Source organism: Mytilus californianus, unplaced genomic scaffold (genome assembly GCF_021869535.1).
Source record: "Mytilus californianus isolate M0D057914Y unplaced genomic scaffold, xbMytCali1.0.p SCAF_1, whole genome shotgun sequence".
Taxonomy (NCBI): Eukaryota; Metazoa; Mollusca; class Bivalvia; order Mytilida; family Mytilidae; genus Mytilus; species Mytilus californianus.
The window spans coordinates 108,801,612-108,823,025 of NW_026262581.1; the positions used below are offsets into that span (position 1 = coordinate 108,801,612).

General features: G+C 30.3%; 1 protein-coding gene across 1 annotated transcript in view; it reads left to right on the top strand.

The window, feature by feature from the left end:
* The first annotated feature begins 588 nt into the window (after positions 1-588).
* Positions 589-21,414, top strand: part of LOC127729885 (leucine-rich repeats and immunoglobulin-like domains protein 3) — a 50,975-nt gene continuing 30,149 nt past the window's right edge. Inside the window, exons 1-7 of the mRNA XM_052237823.1 lie at positions 589-985; positions 2,877-2,948; positions 10,217-10,288; positions 11,766-11,837; positions 14,234-14,371; positions 18,070-18,213; positions 20,345-20,488. Of these exons, the coding sequence (XP_052093783.1) occupies positions 801-985; positions 2,877-2,948; positions 10,217-10,288; positions 11,766-11,837; positions 14,234-14,371; positions 18,070-18,213; positions 20,345-20,488 (827 nt within the window). The 5' untranslated portion in view covers positions 589-800. The remainder of the gene's footprint in view (positions 986-2,876; positions 2,949-10,216; positions 10,289-11,765; positions 11,838-14,233; positions 14,372-18,069; positions 18,214-20,344; positions 20,489-21,414) is intronic.

The window sequence follows — 21,414 nt, forward strand, 5'->3', positions numbered from 1 at the left end:
AAAAGATTAAAGAACATCTATTCAAAAAATTTACCACATCAAAAAAGAAATAAAAAAAGTAAAAGTAAACAGGGGGTCCATGCCCCCAATTACTTGTATATTGAAATAGAGAAGAGGGTATTCAGTCATGGTTTTTCTACATTACTGCAGCCAAGACCAGAGCGCTCAGCGGCAAGCAAGGATTATATTGGTAGTCCTTTCGCCACAAAAGCCATCTGAATAAACACAGACAATTCATTAATGTTTATGATATGCTTTAATTAAAAAAATTCTACTTGACATTCATCTAGGAAAGTTCTTCATTTAACCGTGTCACTTACATATGTACCTGTCATTAATTAATGTACCAGACGTGTTAATTATTGAATAACTTGTTAACTGTTTGATTATTTGGTTATGTTTGGTAATGAAGACGTGTGAACTCTGGTATCATCAGTAAAGACAACATATTTATTAAATTCTGACACTAAGGAAATTACTTTGTCTTCTTTTTTTACAGAAATTCATGTTGCACAGTAGAAAAGTTTGTATGTCAATAAACGGACCACGTGAACCCATTAACCAATCACAATTTCGGTACCATTTGACTCTCGTACGTGGGAGGTGATATCCAGTACACAACTAGAAGCGGGTACCTTGTTGTGAACTGATTATTTTAATGTGTTGCACATAATTTGCAGTGATAATGTAACAAGAAACAACAAAACAAACATGTCTATTTTTCATCCTGTGGACCATACTTAGCGTTGATCGCACAGATCAACGTTCATTTGTGTTGGGCTTTCGTGCCCTGAACCAATATGGCGATTGTGTATTTATTTTATTTGTGTATCGTAGTAAATTTAGGTGGATTTACAGAAATTGGAACGCTTGCAGAGAATTTGAGATGTCCATCACAGTGCTCATGTCTTGGAAATTTTGTTGATTGTTCTCGGCAAGGTTTAATCGCTGTTCCAAAGGATCTGCCGATCTGGGTTACACGATTGTAAGTAATAAAGTATATCCCCCCTTTTCCAAAAGTTTACCTCGTTGAAACATTAACTTATCTGATATAAAAAGGCCATATTTGAATATTTTAGGGTGATGATTGAAGTTCTAGAAAATTCGTATATATGTTCTGATCATTAAGACAAAAATGTAATAGAAGCAAAAAAGGGTTGAATTTCGTTTATACATTTTGTAGATAGGTTATTGGCCTTGGTTCATATGAATAGACTTGGTGTTGTGTACACAATTTGAATACCCCAATATTTACCATAGACCTTCAAAGTAATATCCTTCTTTGAATTTATTGGTGAAATTCTGTTTAATTGTAATTCAATATAAATGCATACATTTCAGTATTTACTTGTTTACCTATTATTGTTAACCTTAAATGGACAAATAAAACATTGACAGCATGGGAAACTAGTGACATACAAGCAATATAAAGATGTTAATACAGTTATTCTTATAACATAATTTTTCAAATCATACTGAAAAAATTAAACAAAAATTAGTTTACTTTTGATACACCATTGTTTTTAACTAATAAGAAATTAAATTTTTCTCAAGAAATATATCTATTATGATAAGATATACATATACTGATGACCTTAATACTTTAACAATAACAAAAGCTTTATTCATTTTAGTCCATGGAAATGTTTCGATATTTTTTAATATTTATTCAGTCTTCAATTTCTTCATTGTCAGAACTTGAACTTAATTAAACAAGTTATTGTACTAAATGCAAGAGTCAACACTATTATTTAAACTAAGTACAAGTACAATGCAGTTATTTTTCCTATTAAAAGAGAAAACTAGTATATATGCAGTCCCTATATTTAAGTTGACCCTTTCCATATCCTCGCTTTCACTGCTTATGTTTCATGGCTCAATTTGTTTCGAAAAACATACTAACATGTGAGAATTTATTGGCTGGTGTTAATTCAAACAATCTTAGTTTGATGTCCTTTTGAATTTTTTTTCTAATGGGAAATGTGTTGTAGAACATATATGACATTATCTTCTAAATTATTCTTATTCACTTTATAAGTTTAATATTTATATCTAAAAACTCTTGACACCATCATTCAAATGAAATCAGTCTCTAACGAAAAAATAATTTCAGGCAATTTATTTAATCATCCTTTATTTGGCAAGTACAAATGTACTATCAAATTGTTCCTAATAATTTGTCAATATTTACTGGTTTAATAACTCTGTACATTGGTGTACTTGTGGTAAAGCAATAGTTATGGAAGGAGATTATATCGGAATATTTTGGTTCAAAGTGGAGAGATTTTCTAATTTTTATAAAATAATTTGGAGCTTCCCATAGATTTCCATATAGTTGATGTTTATATTTGATACCCTTTTATATATTTGTATTTGACAAAAAATGTGTGTTTTATACATTTGTAACTATATTTTATATACCCTGTTTATAATACATTTGTACATTACGAATAATATAAAGTATGCTTAAATAACCATGGTTCAAAGCAGTTAGAAATAATTTACCAGTCATAGAAAACATTCACAGGCAAGGTTTAAAAGCTAACTGCATTACATATATACTGAAAAACATGTACATTATATTTTGAAATTTTAATTTTTCAATATTTCTCAGGAATTGCACACATTTCATATTTAATCGCATTGATAAATACAAATGTAGCCTTCCAGAAATGGTCTAAGTTGCATATGTTGCAATATTTTTTTTAACCAATATCCAGGAGCAAAAATTTATTTATATCCATTTTTGTACATTTGATACAAAGTTTAATATATTTTGAAATTTATCAATAGTACAGTACATGTACAAAATTTATTGGAAGTAAGTTTTGTTTTGTAAGGTTTTACAGGTTTGATATATATCTTTTATTTTGCAGAGAAGTACAATATAATGCCATATCAGAATTGAGAAGTGAAGATTTTAGAGGACTGAAGAACTTAACCCTTCTGTAAGTTTACATTCATGTACATTTTTGTACCCTCAGAAGGTCATTGTCATGGCTTGATTGTTTATCTTTTTGCTCTGAGGAATGTTCTTTTCTGTAACAAGTAAAATTCCAAAAGAGAAGTACATTTTTAAGATCAGTTGCCAGGAAAGGTACATATTTGTTTAAATTCTCAGAATCTACCAATCTGCATTGCAAGCTAAGATCAATCTGTAAGAAAACTTTGCTTATAATGTACATGTTCATTTACATGCTTATTTATATTATTATATATATAGAATGACTTATCCATGTACTTAAATTTTTTTGAAAGATATCAATCTTTGCTTCAGTTTAAAGCAGAACAAGTTTATTTTGTCTTGTCATTCAATGCAGCTGACATCAACAGAAAAACAGAAAGATCACCATAACTATTGACAAGATTCCCAACCAAATCCTGTGACCTTGCTGGTACATATACAGGGTTCTCCATGACCTGTTTTATGATGTCCACAACCATCATTAAATTATCTTCTGCCATTGTTAAATTATCTTCAACCATCGTCAGATGATCCCATCATTATTTAATATATAAACTGCATGTATTCAAAATTTTTTTTTGTATTGCTAGCCACCACCATCTTCAGTCTATTTACTACTATTCCTTAAAATGAAATGGTGTAATGAAATAATTTCTATCACAACACTCATGGTTTTGTCCTGGTGAAAGTTCCTCCATGGTTAATTTTTCATCCATGGAGATCCCTACATATATTTTGGGTTAATCTAGTTTTGTAATTTCAAACTATCCCTTTACAATCTGAGAGAGGATGAACACAGAACTCTTCAACAAAAATACTGCTTTTATTAAGAATGTTGAGAGAGTTTGAAATGTGTTTTAATGATGGTTACCATTTGAATCAGTGACAACTTGTCTGAACTCTGGTCATTATAAAGCTTGCCATACATGTATGTGATGAGCCATAGATGATTTAGATGTTTAAGAAATACATGTAATACTTTTACATGTACAGAATGAATATTTTTCAAATTCCAAATTTTCACTTTCAAATAACTACAGTAATAAGATTATCTGGAACACTGATGTAAGTCTCTAAAAGAGGCTATATCAAAACTTAGTAAATTCTGTCAGATATTAGGTCTATTAAAAGGTATATCTGTCATACAAACATTCCATGGAAGACTTCGAATTCAAGGACAATGATTTATGGCAACCCAGGAACAATCCATTTTGCTCAATCTTATTCTGAAATTAAATAATATGAAAGGAGGTGTACATATGAAAACATTTACAATGCTATAATGCTTTAAATGATTGAATACTTTGTGTGAAAGTGTCATAGATTATCAGTCTGTCTCAACAGAAAAAGAAGTTTCTATTATAACTTTAAATGTTCTGATTATGTAAGATATAATTGATATTGATCATATTAATAGGCTATTTGAAGAAAGTGCAAATTTTTTGACATGGTATAATACAGCTATGTATGATAATATTAATAAGTTGACATGTACAAATGAATTTGATTTTATGAGATTGTACTAAACTTAGAAACAGTGACTTAGCTAGAAATCATCTTTTAAGTGGTCAGTTATTCTTAGTAACTTATTAGAAAAATTAATTTTTCATAACATAAAGATCCTCACTTTTTCCTTAAATGAATAATTGATCTTTTCTGTTTTTGAGTGATTAAATGATTAATGACAATTTTATTTCCCTTTTCTAAGGAAAAAAAAAGACCTAGCTTAAGGAAAAGCATAAGTTTTTTAGATTCTGGAGTATTTTCAAAATGAAAATATTTCTAAGTAAATGCAGATGAAAATCAGCCAATTTGCTCTTTGTATTTAAATTCCAGTTTGAATTTCACTGAAGTAAAACCATTGATATCTTAACATTTGTAAAAAAAATATATCTAAAAGTAGACATGAACACCTGAAAGAAACAGCTGAAAGAATAAATTCCTTACTGTAAAAATAAACGGCCAAACTGCATTGAGCAGTTCATAGATGTTTTCAATGTAATGGCAATAAAATTCATTTTGTTCTCTTTTGAAAGCATGCAGTTTACTTGATTTGATAAAAGAGCATAAAACAAAAATAAAATGGAATTGAAGCAATTCAACAGGTTTTAATGTAATCACTACTGCTTAAATTCTCGTATATTACATTTTACATTCCATAAAACTGATTTTGATGAAAAAATGATGATCTAATGTTATTTCAATGGCTAACAATAATATCCTACATTTCATTGTATACAATGTATTTGCCAGTATTGTAAAAAAAAAAAACACGGTAAAATAACATACACCAAGCCCAAACAAAATGCAAATTTAAAATCATTGCTTTTACATAAATCTTTCAAATTCTCTTCCCAAATTAATTTTTAAGCGCATTCATGAGAAGCTTGTAGGAGCAGCCATGGAAACGATGTTTTGTCAAGTACAACAATAGGGGGCAATATTAGTATAAATTGATAATTCAGGAGATCTACATGATCTAGTGACATTAGTGTAAATGTATTATTCCCCCAAATGTTGGCGGTGTTTGGAAGTTATATTCAAGTTATATTCTGATTTATAAAAAAAAGATATTGTTCTCTTTATTAGCTAGTTACATGCACTTTTAGAGAAGTAGTCTTATGAAAATTTGCATATTTTTTTTATAGTTTGAGGGGTGGGGAGGGAGGGGGTAAGAGAGTATTCTATAAAGTAACCTAATGAGATTGTTTTTCATATTTTTTTTTGTACAGATTATGCTTCTTTTATATGTTGTAAAAATCTTTGTCCTATGAACAGAATTTGGATTAAAATGAGTTACATGAATAGACTATTAATAATTTTTGCTCCAAACATTCCTTTAGATACATGTAGTATGAATTTTAATAGAGATTGCATGTTAATCTACCATTTAATGGAAAACAGTACACATTTTAATGTAAAATACTCCTTATTAAGGTACAAAACTTGGCTATTCTGAGAAAGCTAACTGATAACCTTTGACCTTCGGGAACAATGAAATATCTAATGGAAGTTATATTACTAAATTAGCTTAAAAATTGGAGATGCTTCAGTGCACCATTGACAAAAGTTTCATTCGTTATGCTTCAGTCAAAAACTTGACCCTCAAGTTTTGATAGATTTATTAAAATTTTTACACAAATGTTATTCATTCAGGTGTTTAAAGTTGCATCTATAGATATAATTATTATTTGAAGATTTTGCACAATTTACTTTTTATATAGTTTTAATTAGTTTCATAAAGCATTTTTTTCAATTTTGAATTTGGAGGTACATGTACTTGCTAAAAAAAGTTGTAATAGCAATTTTTTGGGGGAAATTGACTAAGTGGGTTTAAAACCCCGATTAATCTATTCTTTTTTAGCTTTGGACTAAGAAGATATTGTCATATTGAAGATTTTACAAATTTAAGAAAATGTTTAATGTGAAATTTTATGAAAAGTGGATGATTATATTGAAACTTCAGTGTAAATTTTTGTAAAACGTTGTTATATTATGATGGACATGCTTGTGAATAATTTACAATACACATTTACTTTGACAAGAAACTCCTTAACCAGGTGTTCGTAGGTATCCTGGTCATTTCTTAAGTAAGGATCACCTGTGTATAGACTTGAATTCAAATCCCCTACTAAACATATTTATGATCTTGTATAAAGTAATATTTAAACAGTAAATTTGAATATTTGAATTGGTTATAACACCATAGGGATATCTTAAAACTGGCAACTTACATAAACATACATTGTAAAGTCTATTTATAAAAAAAAATTGCTTGAGTGATAAAATTAGTTGAAAAATTAATTGCTTTTTGGATGTATTTGTTTACCGAACCAGTAGAATGCTTATGTTCCACATTTCTGGGGTTATAATATATATAGGAATACTTATTCCTTTTTGCTATTTCACTTTGTAATTGGACAAATGTATCATTTTCAGTTCATATTGAGTACCAATATTTCATGAGCATGTACGTGTATGGTGACCAAGGTCATTTTATAATAAAATTTGAGAATCCAATACCAGTCTGTAAGGCTACATGAGTATTTTAAATAACTTTCACACCTTGGGTGTAAAAGAAATAAGCTTTAAATAAGGTTAGTCATTGTAGAAAGCTGGGAGGTTAAGAGGGGATTATAGGTATTGTGTGGAGATCTGTCAATCATCAGATTTACTTAAAATGACCACTCAAACTGACATCTCAATATTTTCTTTTGCTAATTGGATCACTAGCTAGTCCTGACATGTGAAAAGAAACAATTTCCAAGTGTATGACAAAAGGATGGTTGAAAATCAGTTTCTTTTACAAATCTATATATATATTTATACATGTATGGACATTTGTTCATACACAGTTTTTATTTGTAGAAACTTTTTAAAAACATATATTCTTTACTTTAATACATATTATATATACAAGTAAACAGCTACTACATAAGGAAATGTTTCTTACATAGATCTTTTAATTAGAGTCTGGAGGAATACATGGTCCCAGAGGTCCTTCATAACAAATAATGATGCCCTGTAATACACCAGTTTATTTGTTCTACCTTTTTTTGTTGTCATTTAGATATAAAGATGATTTTTCATACATGTACCTAGTTGTCAAATGGGTAGAATTTTATTATTAGAATTCAGGTATTTGAAAATTTGAATAGAAATATGGTTGTCAATAATCCCTTTTTTAACAACTGACAAAGATGAGGAGCTAATTTTTATGTTGTTCAGAAAACCCAATAATTACACCCTTTAAGTTAATGCTGGTGAGGGAATAGGTTCAGTCCCTGCCAGTAAACTGAAAACAGATGAGGGGGCCAGGGTAAGATCCAAAGGAATGAACTCACCTTAGGTAGAACATACTTTAATGAAGATGATATCCACTTCAAGTTACCATAAATGTTATTGGAACAATTGCTCAGTTTTGACAATTGAACAGATCTACAAATGCATATTTTTAGAGATTGCAAACTACATATTGTCAATTTCCCATTAAATTCAAATATACAGTGTGGATTAGATAACCGTTATAGTAGATACATATATATATGGCTTATTATTTATTCCTAACTCTTTTGCTACATTGTACATGTATAAGTTTACAGAAAGAAATTACTTTATAATGATAATCTGAAAGAAACTTGTGTAGTCAGTCTGTCTCTTAAAGTGTGACCAAGGATATCAGAAACTCATGATGGAAAAATAACCTTATTTAAAAATCCACTTTTTTCTTTTCATTTCTAGATGGATTCCTTTGAAGATGTTATGAATGATTTTCATTGTTATGACAACTTATAGAAATCAAATTGTAATAAAATGTGTAATTTCCACCAGAGTGGTGTTTTACTAAATTTGACCAATATATGCCTTTCAAGATAGTATTATGGAAAAAATTGTGGGAAATGTTAATTTTATTTGATAAAAGAAATTAATAACAAAAGTTATTTTCAAAGGGTGAAGGTAATGCTCTTCTTTAGTCCTTAGATTTGTACGACATTTTCATACATTTTTATTGAAGATATGGGTACAGCTGACGGTTTTAAATCTTTGCTTCTCAACAAACTTAATTTTTACAGTAGAATAATAGAAAAAAAAGGCCTAGTTATAGTGTAGGAAAACCCTGTTTTAAAAATGTATTCATTTTAAATGCAACTTTTCAGTTATTTTTTTGAACTGGTTACAAATAGTTATTTGTTACAGTATTATCTCACGGTCACTGATTTTGTTTAGTGGAGGGTGGTTTTTTACGTCTATAGTTACATATAAAATCTTAAAGTTTTGTTTCATTCATTGTTAAGACCTTTATTAAATTACAAGTCTGTGTATCCAAAAGTAACAAAAATGTCATTACAAGTACAAAAAGTGTATTAACTTATAGGGTACGGTCAGAATTACGTGTATCTTACATAAAGGGGACATCACTGTTCTCAGACAGCATCTGCAAGAGATCAAATTGACGTAGGTGATAGTTAAACACGATTTATGATGAAATGACTTTTGAAGTTGTTTTTATATTGTTTGATTTTAGTTATGGCCAAATGTACATGAATACATGATCAGTTCCAAATTGTAGGGTTTGTATTTGTCAGGAATAAATTTTGTAGAAGATTTACGATTAATTTGATAGGGCTTGATTGTTAATTTCAGATCAAGTTTTTAAAAAGAAGCAGATTGAATTCTTTGAAGCAACCATTTTTAGTGGCCAGTTTTCATGACAATGTCTATTTATGTAAATTTAGTTTAAAAAGTCATGATTTGTGATTCAGTACATTTTTTATTGGAAATAAGATCCCATTCAAATGCAGAAATGAATTAACCCAATACTGTTGGAAACATTCAAGAAAATAAAATACAAATTGAGTATCCTTTACAAAGTGTATCAGTTTCCTTTAATTAGATGTATAGAAGTATATTTTAACACTTTGTAGAGAAACTATAAAGAATACTTTACAAGATAGAGTACAATTAAATGAACCCCTGACGGGGAAACACTTTTAAAGCTGAAATTAAGGTTCTTGAGAAAAATATGTATGACGAATTCATAAAGTATATAAATTAAACTATACCCCAATTTTATAAGGGGCTATACTGCAATCACCTTTTTTGTCTGTCCAAATGTCTGTCTGTTTGTTTGTCCATCCATTCATTCATCAAAAAAAATTTTTAGTCACACTTTTCTCAAACTACTCAACAGAATGACATCACATTTGTTTAGCAGCTTAACAGTAATTAGTTGTGAGTGCCTTTCAGATCTGTTGGAAAACTATTTCCTGTTTTCTATACTTTGAATTGGGAGTAGGTGCATGCTTAGCAGGACAACACATGCATTCTTTTATTTTTTCTTTACCTATTATATTTGGTTATTTAGCAATGATCGCCATGATTACAGAGAGTGTTACATTAATTTTTTGGAAGGTCATGGAATGTTTGTTTGTTTGGTCATATGTTATGATGAATGCAGAAGGAGTTGGGCTATGATTTTAATAGATGAGCTGTGTTTCTGTACCACTATAGCTAGTTGAAGCTGTATTGCTAGAATGTTGGAGCATTTCAATTTTCTGATTACCCCAAACATCAGTAGCAACTGTCAATATTGTACTTAAGAGTGTAATTCAATATAGAAAAAATTATTCCTGAATCAAGGAAGAAGATTCCTGATAAAAAAAAAGGGCTGTTGGAGAACACAGTAAAATAATATGTGAAAACAAAAAATTTCTTGAAAGAATTTTGTGTATGAATTTTTGTCTTTTTCAGGGATGTCAGTAATAATGAAATCAAATTTCTAAATGGTTCAGTCCTGGAACACCTTTCTGGTTTACAACAGTTGTAAGTATATATATACCATACTGATCCATTGGGCTAAGTTTTTTTTTAAATAGACTTACATGTATGTAGAATTATGGTTGATTTGAAGGTGACAAACTTTGCAAATTATCAGGAATAACAAAAGTTTGACATACTTCGTGTTAAAATCTGTCATTATAAAGTAAATTTTAATGAAGTATTTTTTTTTAATTGGGGGGTGGGGGGGAAGAGGTTGTAATCAGTTTGCAAGAAAGAATGCATATGCCGCCCTGTAAGCGGGGAACATCAGCAGACTATAGTTTGTTTTACTATTTACCTTAATAAACTTTGTCCACCTGCCTGACCACACTTTGTATTTTGAAATAAACCAGTGACTTGACTCAGATAAAACCTTTTAGAAAGTCTTCAGTTTTGAATGGCATTATATACATCCTCTTTTATTTTTCATGGGTTTTCTGTGTAAATATGGACCTTCACCCATCTAGTCTGCAAATGTTTAATTTTTGTTTCGCCTTGACGGAGTCAAAAAGCGAGACATAGGTATGCTGTTCTGGCGTCGGTGGCTTTGGCGGGGGCGTCAACGATGTATTAGTTTGTGGTTAGGTCTAATTTATGGTGAACCACTAGTGGTAGTTCAACGATATTTGGTATGCAGTTGTATTACCATTGGCACATCTCATTAACATGGAGATTATTTGGCCCTGCCCCCTCAGTCATGGTCTATTGACTTTTAAACTTTGCTTAGTTTACATGTATTAGTTTGTGATTAGGTCAGTTTATGGGGAACTGCTTGTGGTAGGTCAATTATATTTGGTATTCAGTTGTATAAGCATTGGCATATCTCATTTCCATGGAGATTATTTGGCCCCGCCCCCTCAGTCATGGTCAATTGACTTTGAAACTTTTGCTTAGTTTTCAGGTATTAGTTTGTGATTAGGTCAATTTACGGGGAACCATTAGTGGTAGGTCAATGATAATTGGTATACAGTTGTATAAGCATTAGCACATCTCATTTCATTGGAGAATATTTGGTCCTTACCCCTCAGTCATGGTCTATTGACTTTAAAAATTTTGCTTAGTTTACATGTATTAGTTTGATTAGGTCAGTTTAAGATGAACCACTAATGTTTAGTCAATGATATTTGTTATGCAAATGTATTGGTCTTTGCAACTTTCATTTCCATGGAGATTATATATTTACATAGTTTACAAGTTAATGTTTGTGTTTAGGTTTGTTTAAATGGAACGACTTATGAAAAGTCGATGGTATTTGGTATGCAGTTGTATTAGCATTGGTACATCTCATTTCCATGGAGATTGTTTAGCCCTGTACCTTCAGTCATGGTTCATTGACTTTGAATATTTGCATATTTACATGTTAAAGTATTGCTATTTTAATTTCAACATTTGCATTATCAAAATAACAAATAGGCGAGACATATCTCTGTGTTAACAGTTTATTTTAACTATGTTCTCAGTCATTTATTTCTATCTTCAGCAAATTAAACCACAATAAACTGACAGAATTTCCAAAGTTGATAGGACTGATATCTCTCTCATCCATAGAAGCGTAAGTACTCTTGTTCATTTAGTCAGTAATGGTGGCCATGAGCAGATAATTGCTTCAAAACTAGTTATTCCTCTCATCAGTAGATATATGTTTTCTTTCTTAGAAAAAATCACTGAAAATGCATTCTGTCTGTCAATGAAAAGGAGATTTTCTATAAGGCTGCTTTCTTAAATATATATCACTATCTGGTTTTAATTCTATCATTACTTTGTACATTGTTTTTATGCTCCTGCCGTAGTGGTGGGGGCATTAAGTTTTACCCTTGTCCGTCTGTACGTATGTATGTACATACGAACGTACGTCCTAAAATTGGTTTCCGTTCTCTAACTTGAGTTTGCCTCAACCAAATGTTATGAAACTTATACATAATGCTTATTACCACAAAACACAGATCAAGTTTGAATTTTGGTGGCATCACTTTAACCGTTCTAGAGTTATGCCCCTTTATAAATGGAAAAATTGCAAAATTTTTAGTTTCCGTTCTCTAACTTAAGTTTGCCTCAACCAAATGTTATGAAACTTATACACAATGCTTATGACTACATAATACAGATTTAGTACGAAATTTGGTGGCGACACTTACACCATTCTTAAGTTATGTCCCTTTATAAACATAAAAATTGCTGAATTTTTAGTTTCCGTTCTCTAACTTTAGTTTGTCTCAACCAAATGTTATAAAACTTATACACAACTGTTCTAGAGTTATGCATGTTTACAAATAGAAAAATTGCTGAATATTTAGTTTCTGTTCTCTACTTAAGTTAGCCTCAACCAAATGTTATGAGACTTACACACAATGCTTATTACCACAAAACTCAGATCAAGTTCAAATTTGGGAAGCGTCACTTTTACTGTTCTTCAGTTATGTCCCTTTATAACTATATGATATGCAAGCGAGGGCATCATCTGTGGACACATGTGGACACTATCCACATTTATTTTAAATATGGTAAGAACCCCCCCCAGATATGTTGATACATGTATGTATGAATTATATACTTATTTCAAAGTCAGTCATATTTATAGTATGTTAACACTGATTCATTTCAAGATGGATATTAGAAAATTCTTTGATGTAATAAATCATAGATGTTATTTTTCAATGAACTGCAGCCAAGTAATAAATCTAAATTCATTTTTAATAAAAACTTTCTTTGAAACATTTTATTTTGCATGTCCAATAAAATCTAGTCGAAAGATTGTCATAATTTTTAGGAGATATTTAAATTTTTTATAGAAGAAACTTGACACAGTTTGAAGTGTCTTGTAAATTTCAACAAATCTTTTGTTGTCACTGTTTCATGGACGATGTTTGAATATTGATGACCTCTCCAACCTATGCAAGCGTTATAAGGGTAGATTTATCTAGAAAGATCTGCTTTATCACAACTCTACCTGCAAAATGGATCAGGTCCAATAAAAAATGTGACAAGATTAATATGTTATACTATTGGTAGGGTCACGCTATACCCCTTCAAGTATTAGGCAATTACTCAAATGGTAGTCAGGGTATGTTGGGAGAGCTTAGCTACCCAAAAATGTCCTGTGGGAAACTAAATATTGCTCTCCTATTAATAACCTTCTTTTCTGACAATTGTGAAATTTGTATTTTGTGTATAATTTATTAATCATAGTCTTCATAGATGCATTTGATGTATAAAGATCTCAAAGGTGGACTTGGTTCCAAATGTTTTTTGTACTCCAATAAAGTATGGTTATTGGAATTATTATCGTCCATCGTAATTTAGGATTACATCAGTTGAATAAAAACTTTATTTTACATTTTTAATTTATTATAGCATGTGCAAGGGTAGAATTTATTTCCAGCTAGGACAGGATCTTTGGCTTTTTTAAGTAATAATTTTTATTTACATTGCCTTTCAAAACTCTTCATGAATGAAATGCCATATTAATAGATTAAATGCATGTACATGCATCACAACAATATCTCTCCATGTTGGCTTGTACTCTCTATAATTGTTAAAGAATTTATTTGCAACAGGTAATTCAAAGCTGATAGTTTGTAAGATTCAAATAATCGACAGTCAAATGATTGAAATAAAGGTGACAAATTTGAGATAACAGTATCAAATATGTTTAGGTTTATCTCCAAAACTTGTGAAAACTACCACCATGTACAGTTTTGATTAAATTTTATATTGATAAAATGCTGTGAATTGAACTAGACATATCCCGCATAGAAGATGTTAAAAAAGATGACATTTTTGTTATAAGAGGGTAGATAACTGATATAAGAGGGTCGATAATATTTTTTTTTAACTAGGAACAAATTGAATCTTGTTTATATGAGAAAAGAAATTAAAACAACAGAAAAAAATAGAAGTTGACATTAGGGAACATAATGAAACTAATAGTTCTTTTTATTTTTTTTTCAGGAATCATAATCGAATAACATTTATTGCCCAGGAATTCTGCTTGCATATGCCACAGCTAAAGGCAATAGAAATGAACAACAATTACATTACTGATATTTCTCCTGGTGTATTTCCTGTCAATAATGTCATTCACAAAATGTAAGTTATAAATAAAGTAGTTGTCAGCTATGGTTGTCTAAAGAGTTTTGCCTAGATGATTCTATTAATGAAAAAAATCATTGATCTCATTTAAAAGACAAGTTCAATGTCATATGGTCGAGGACACAGTTATTGGGCTTAGATTTTCGTTGTCTACAAATATAGTCCATAGTGTGGACAGTGTATAACTTGCAAATTTTTTTCATACACTTTCAAAATTTAATTCTTTATATTTTATGCAGGAAATATTAAGTAAGGGGATGAAATTACATGTTAAAAAAATTGGGTGCTGAATCTTTATGTTAAGTAGTGATTTGGTCCAGTTAAAAAAGGTCAAAAACTAGTATGTTCGAAGCTGTCAAACTGAATTTTAGACCCCCTTAACATAGAATTGTCAATATTTTGAGTTAGAGCTGGTAGACTTTTCTATGATTTTGATATTATTTGTCCCAATAGTAGTACACTACACTGTAAATATCTTTCTGAGATCGAGCAGGTGCGATTTTTTTTAATGTGACCTTATTGTCTTAAAGAAATGCACTACGAAATAACTGTGTTCTGGGGCCATATGTGCTGTAAATAGTAAAATTATTTATTTTTAATTGAATTCAGGTCAAACAATGGACCATACATGAGAAATTCTGTTCCATTTGGTATAAAACTTTCAAATTCATAACAATTTTTCTCTCATTTCTTTTGAATTATTTTGTCCATAAATTAAAAATGCATAGCCCAGAATTATTAGACCAAATTGAATCACATGCCATGTCTATCATCACTATCCAATACTTCATCAAATTTTATTACCACACCAGTTTATCAAATAATATAAGAGGTGTTATGTAATTTTGGAATTTGTTAAAAATTGTTTATAAAGTGACAGGTGAGATGATAAATTTGATAGTAGATGATATGTTTGTGGAGACTATTTCAGGCTGGTGGAGCCTGCTTTTGCCCTTTTGGGTGGATTTCAGTTGTTTTTTATTGTCTGTAAAAATTAACAAGAGCATTCAGTTTGTTCCAACAGCTAAAAACAATGACATTATAGGAATTGAAAGGTTATATTGCATTTTCACTCTAGACTTTTAGGCTACAGAGATTTTCTTGTCTGTGTAAAAATCTAGTTGCATGCTCCATATTGTTTATTTATCTAATAAATCGGTAAAGATCAGTTGGTAAAAGTAATACATTCCATTCACCTTCTTATTAAACTGCTAGCAATGAAAGGAGCCATGCTAAAACTTGCAATCCAATAGGGAACCCATTCATTTGAATAAAATTAAGGTTGTTTACCATGGTTAAGTGGAACTTAAAACTGTGAAAGATTGGACATGTACAATGGAAATTGACAGTAGAGATTTATATTTGTCAAATTATTACACATTCTTTGGTCATAAATATCAATTAGATGCTGGTCAAATACAGCCTTAATGTCTGGAGGACAAATTTATGAGTTGCTATCTGTTATATTGTGTTGTATGATGCAAATTAGGACAAAAGCTTGACTCTGTCCATTACATCAGTAAGAAATATATATAGGTTCTTAGTTGTGTAAAAATGTAGTTCAACTTTCAATAATGGACTGGCACAATCAATTTTATTGTAAAAATCCATTATTTTTGCCATTGTTCATCCCTTGGTTGTAAAAAGAAATGACTTGTACTTTATATTAAAGTAATATACATGTCAAATATCTTTATATTAAAAAAAAATGTTTATAATAATATTGATTACCTATCCAGTTAACTTTATTGGATTTCAGAACAATGACTTTTCCATTGTACTTTCTGTACTAAAAAGTAAAATATGAAATCATTAGGTTGAAGTAAAAGAACTTTTTGGAAACAGAAAAACAGAAATAAGATTTTCGGCAGTAAAACTGTGTACAGATGGTGCATCAAAGGAAGTGAGACATCTTTGAGAGTATATACACATGTAGCACACATGTCATAATATTTTTACCTCATTAAGCAATTACAATCCATAGATATATTCTTTGTTCATGTCAATGTGGTTCACAAATCGTCAACAAAGATTGAATTTAAAATTATAAAATATGCAGTATTTGCAATATTTTTTGGAAATCAGAGAGTAGACATTTATATAAAAGTTTGGAATGAAAATTATGAATTGAAGAAAAGTTTGGTCTTGGGACAACATAAGCAGGATATAACCAGAAATTGAGTTTTAAGATTTAAAGTCATTACTTATTGTTTTACTTTAACCTCACACCTGTGTTTAAATCAAAGTACGTAGGATTGAAAAAGAGGTCAGTGTACCTGTTGAACACCTGTCCATTATTAAGAGGTAAATCCTGTATTCCAGTTACTATTGGTCATGTTCAATCTACCTACAATTCATTTGTATTTTATTTCTGTTTTAAATCCTAATACTATCATAGAAAGAATAGAAGCTGTGCATGGTCTTAAAATTTATAATTGTAGCTCGGATTTAGAAATTTGATCCCTCCTATCAACTTGAAGAAACATTTTTCATTTGCCTGAGTAAGCAAGAGAGATATACATAGCAGTATTAGTTTCAGGGTTTAGACACAAGGCTAGCTAAGTACCTGACAGAAAGCCATTACAGAATGTGTTTTCAATACCCCAACCATCTTCTCAAGTTGTACTTGCATGATCAACAGACCTTTGTTTGTTAACAGGGGAAGCTATGTTAGAATGGAAACATTTAAGAATTTAAATGTATTATTTTAATGTTCAAGATTCTTATCAGAACATATAAGATTCTAATCTGAAAAGTTCAGCTACAAGTTTTTGTTAAACAAGTATAAAAAAAACCTTTAAATTTAGATGTGCATTGATAGAAGTTTAGGAATTATCTTTTTCTCAATAGAATTAAAGTCTCTTAACAATACAATATGCAATTTAAAAGGTGTCTAGGTCATTAGGACAATATGTAAAAGCTATCATTATTTGTCAGCAGTTGACTTTGATTAGGGACTTGTTAGTTTAAATGGATAAGTCTTTGCTGAAGTTGCTTGATTGTGCAAGTCATTGTTTTTATATTATAACTAATTATATGTAAGTAAATTTTAAGTAGCAATGCTCATTGATGAAGTAGAGAATTGCAAGTCATGCATAATAAAGGTCCAATTTCCTTACACCCAAATCAGCATATTAAGTAATCAGATGTCAAAGATATAATTTTTGTAAAGTATGCAATCGTAAATACCAGAGAAAGTTGACAAAAAGAGATAGATGACAAAATACAGATACAAATGTAGTTGATGCAAGTTATTTTCTGTAGTCTACAAAGGAAAAGAAATGATACATTTTAAATGAGGGATATTTCATAAAAACATTCAGGTACCCAGTAACAGCACTTTCAGAATCAGATAACCACCTGTAGAGACAAATTTTAGAAATTTCACTTACATTTTCACTGTACTTGCACCCACCCATATTTGAGATTTAATAGTGCCTTACCTGGGTCCCATGCATGTTTTTATGGAACAGCCCTAATTAGTTATATTTCAGAATTACATGTTCAGTCCTAAACTTTAAAGATATGGCTCCCAAATATTTGTACATAACAGAGGAATAGTATATAACATTTATTATTTTATTACTTGAAAGCAGGTGTTGCAGTGCACTGGACATTTAGTGGTGTTTGCCTTGGTATATATATGTTTCTTTATCATCTTAAGTTACTATTTTATATCAAATTTCTGTTTTCAGAAACCTGAACAATAATAGATTAGAAACTCTAGAATCTGGTTGCCTTGACAACTTGACATCTATAGAAGTTCTGAAGATGAACAAGAACAGAATAGACAGAATACCTAAAAAATTATTTGACAAATTAACACAGCTGAAAACTCTGTAAGTGATAGCTGTTTTATCTAGCATTTTGTTCCTATTATTTTAATTATATTTAGATTGCTACACTATGGTACAGTTAAGATTACTAAAGATAAAAACATTGACATATTAAAGATTTGATAGTTAATTTGTTCATTCACCTTTTTATACGCCCGTTTACGGGACGTATTATGGTATACCGTTGTCCGTCTGTCCGTCCGTCCGTCTGTCCGTCTGTCCGTCCGTCTGTCCGTCGTCAACATGTCGGACATTAACTCAAAATTGCTTAAACCAATTTGCATAAAACTTTGGTGAATTGTTTATATCTATTGACGTGAGCTCCCTTTCGTTTTTTATAAAATTTAGATTTTACGTTTCCGAGTTATGGGGTTTTATTCATTAAAAAAAGGGGGATTTTCCAGTTTTCGGACAATAAGTCAAGAATGCTTTCACCAACTTGCAAGAAATTGTGGTGAATTGTTTATATCTATTGACATGAGCTCCCTTTTGATTTTTATAAATTTTAGATTTTACTTTTCCGAGTTACGGGGTTTTATTCATAAAAAAAGGGGGGACTTTCCAGTTATCAGACAAAAACTCACAAATGCTTTCAGCAATTCTTATGAAACTTTGGTGAATTGTTTGTATGTATTGATGTAAGCTCCCTTTAGAATTTTATAAATTTTACATTTTACATTTCTGAGTTATGGGGTTTTATTCATTAAAAAGGGGTGATTTTCCAGTTTTCTGACAATAACTCAAAAATGCTGTCACCAATTCTCATGAAACTTTGGTGAATTGTTTATATCTATTGATGTAAGCTCCCTTTTTATTTTCATAAATTTCTAATATGACATTGAGAATTAATTATACTTTATTTGTTTATAGTCTGACAACAGATTTACTAAGTATTGCACAACAGCAAGAAATCTTTAATTGAACATAAATTCAATTCATATAACCAATTTCAAGTTCTTTGAATACATTTATTCAGACACCTATAATATGTCAAATATTTAATTACAATCCAAATTCAGACCTGAATCAAGCTTGAATATTGTGTCCATTTTTGCCCCAACTGTTCAGGGTTGGACCTCTGCGGGCGTATCTAGCTGCGCTCAGCGAAGCAGTTTATTAAAAAATATTACAGCTAATGGCTACTTGCAGACTTGTAACAGTTACTGAAATATAGCAATACTCTTTTAGAACTTGACTTAACTATATCAATTTCTAGATGCTGGGTCGTTTTTAGTAAACAAGTAGGAATTAATTTGTACATTTGATGATAGATCCAAACATTGTCTACATGGAGGACTACTTTGAGGGGGTAAATGTATATTCTAGGATTGTGATAAGCACCCTGTTATTAATGGTTTTTGTCTACGTTTATGGGAACATTAAATATAATGGAAATTGTTGTTAAGTGTTTCAGGGGGAAATCCTGTCAATTTCACCATTTCTGCTTTATAGTTGGTAGTGATGCATCACTGTTTACAGCCAGACTTTATTTGCAAATAATTGTTTTAAACTACCGTGTTATGGTTAATGTATATTTTTTCAATGATGCATTTCCTAGGAAAGGTTGAGACTAATTAATATCATGATGTAACAACCATTGTTTGTAGTCGTTATGTAATTAATGGGGACTTTTCTCTATCAGAATTTATTTAATAGTTTGCTATTTATTTTTTGTGACCATGCACACATTGTCTTTTTCTATGGAAAATAAAAAGTGGAACATTAGCATCAACTGATTTTGTCTGTAAAATTTATGAGATGAAATCTGAGATAATCAGGTACATATTTTTTGGCACTTTAGAGGAAATAAACACAATATGAGAAATGTCAATATGAAATATTATAGTAGTTAGTTTGATTATTGTTTCATCTTCACAGTTTCCCTGCTCAGTGCTGAAATAATAATGTGTCTTTTTTTTCTAAATAAAATGTCCATATTAAACATTGCATGGTTATATAATGTAAAAAATTAAGAGATAGTTCATGCAAGCCATAGATTTGTTTGAAATTGCAAACAGTAGTTGGTAGGTTTTGGAATTTGCCATTGTTGTTTAAATCTTTCATTGGCATAATATTCCATATAACTAATGTAAATGTATGTAATTATTAATAGCAAAAAACTGTTTGATTCCAGGGAAATAACTAAGAACAGACTGTCAAGGTTAGATGGAATGTCTTTTCAGAATTTAATTCATCTACAAATGCTGAAACTTAGAAAAAATACAATATCTACAATGAATGATGCTACTTTCTTTGGATTAAAAGAACTGCATACCTTGTAAGTATCTCAAATATATATATCTTATTTTACTTTCTATATGTTCTACTAAAATTTTAAAATGATTACAGCTACAATGGCTGTTGTGGTGGAGGGATGGGAGACACTCAAATTAATTATGGGTGGTGGCATTTTCCTTAGAATTGTGTAAGAATTATAAGTAAAATGATGAGTTATATTATGGGTTGTTGGGGTCTTTTAAAGGGAACCCATGCCCCCTCCTGCAATTAATTCTGGAACAGCTCTTATCACTTGTCAAGTTATGTAGAGAGAAACATTTTCCTCTTAAGGCAGCCTATAGGCTAGTATGAATAAAAAGATATGTGGGTATATCTTAGAAACTCTGTGTGTTCTATGATAAAGACAGCCTGCAAACACCTGGTCAGAACATTTTCTTGTTTAAATTTGTAAAATTAAAGATAAACAGATTGTGAATATTTTGTTAGTAGCTGGGTTTCCATCTGATATTTATGCTTGTGATAATGTTTCAAGCTAATTATAGTGTCAGATAGAATATTTTTTACACCTTACTGAGGCTGTGATTTTACGGCGGAGGTCTTTGGAAAGGAGGTCTTCATTTTGTCCAATTATAAAGGTTAAGGCCAAGTGCATGTAGAGAACAATATAAACTCTACAATGCATACAACTTGTGTCAAACAAGCAGATGTCTACATATTGCAGTAATATTATGCACCATGTATTTTTGATGTAGTGACATAGGGTAAAAGGAATTTGAATGAAATCAATTACATTTGTCATGATGATCTGAGTTATAAATTGTCCATTATCCCTTGTTCGCTGTGTTCCTAAAATGTATATATTAAAGGAAATATTATACAAAATAATTGCTGGACATCTGTTTGAATGTAGATTTTTTCATGATTTATTGCTGAAGATTGAAAAATGTGATTTAGAAGTATTATATT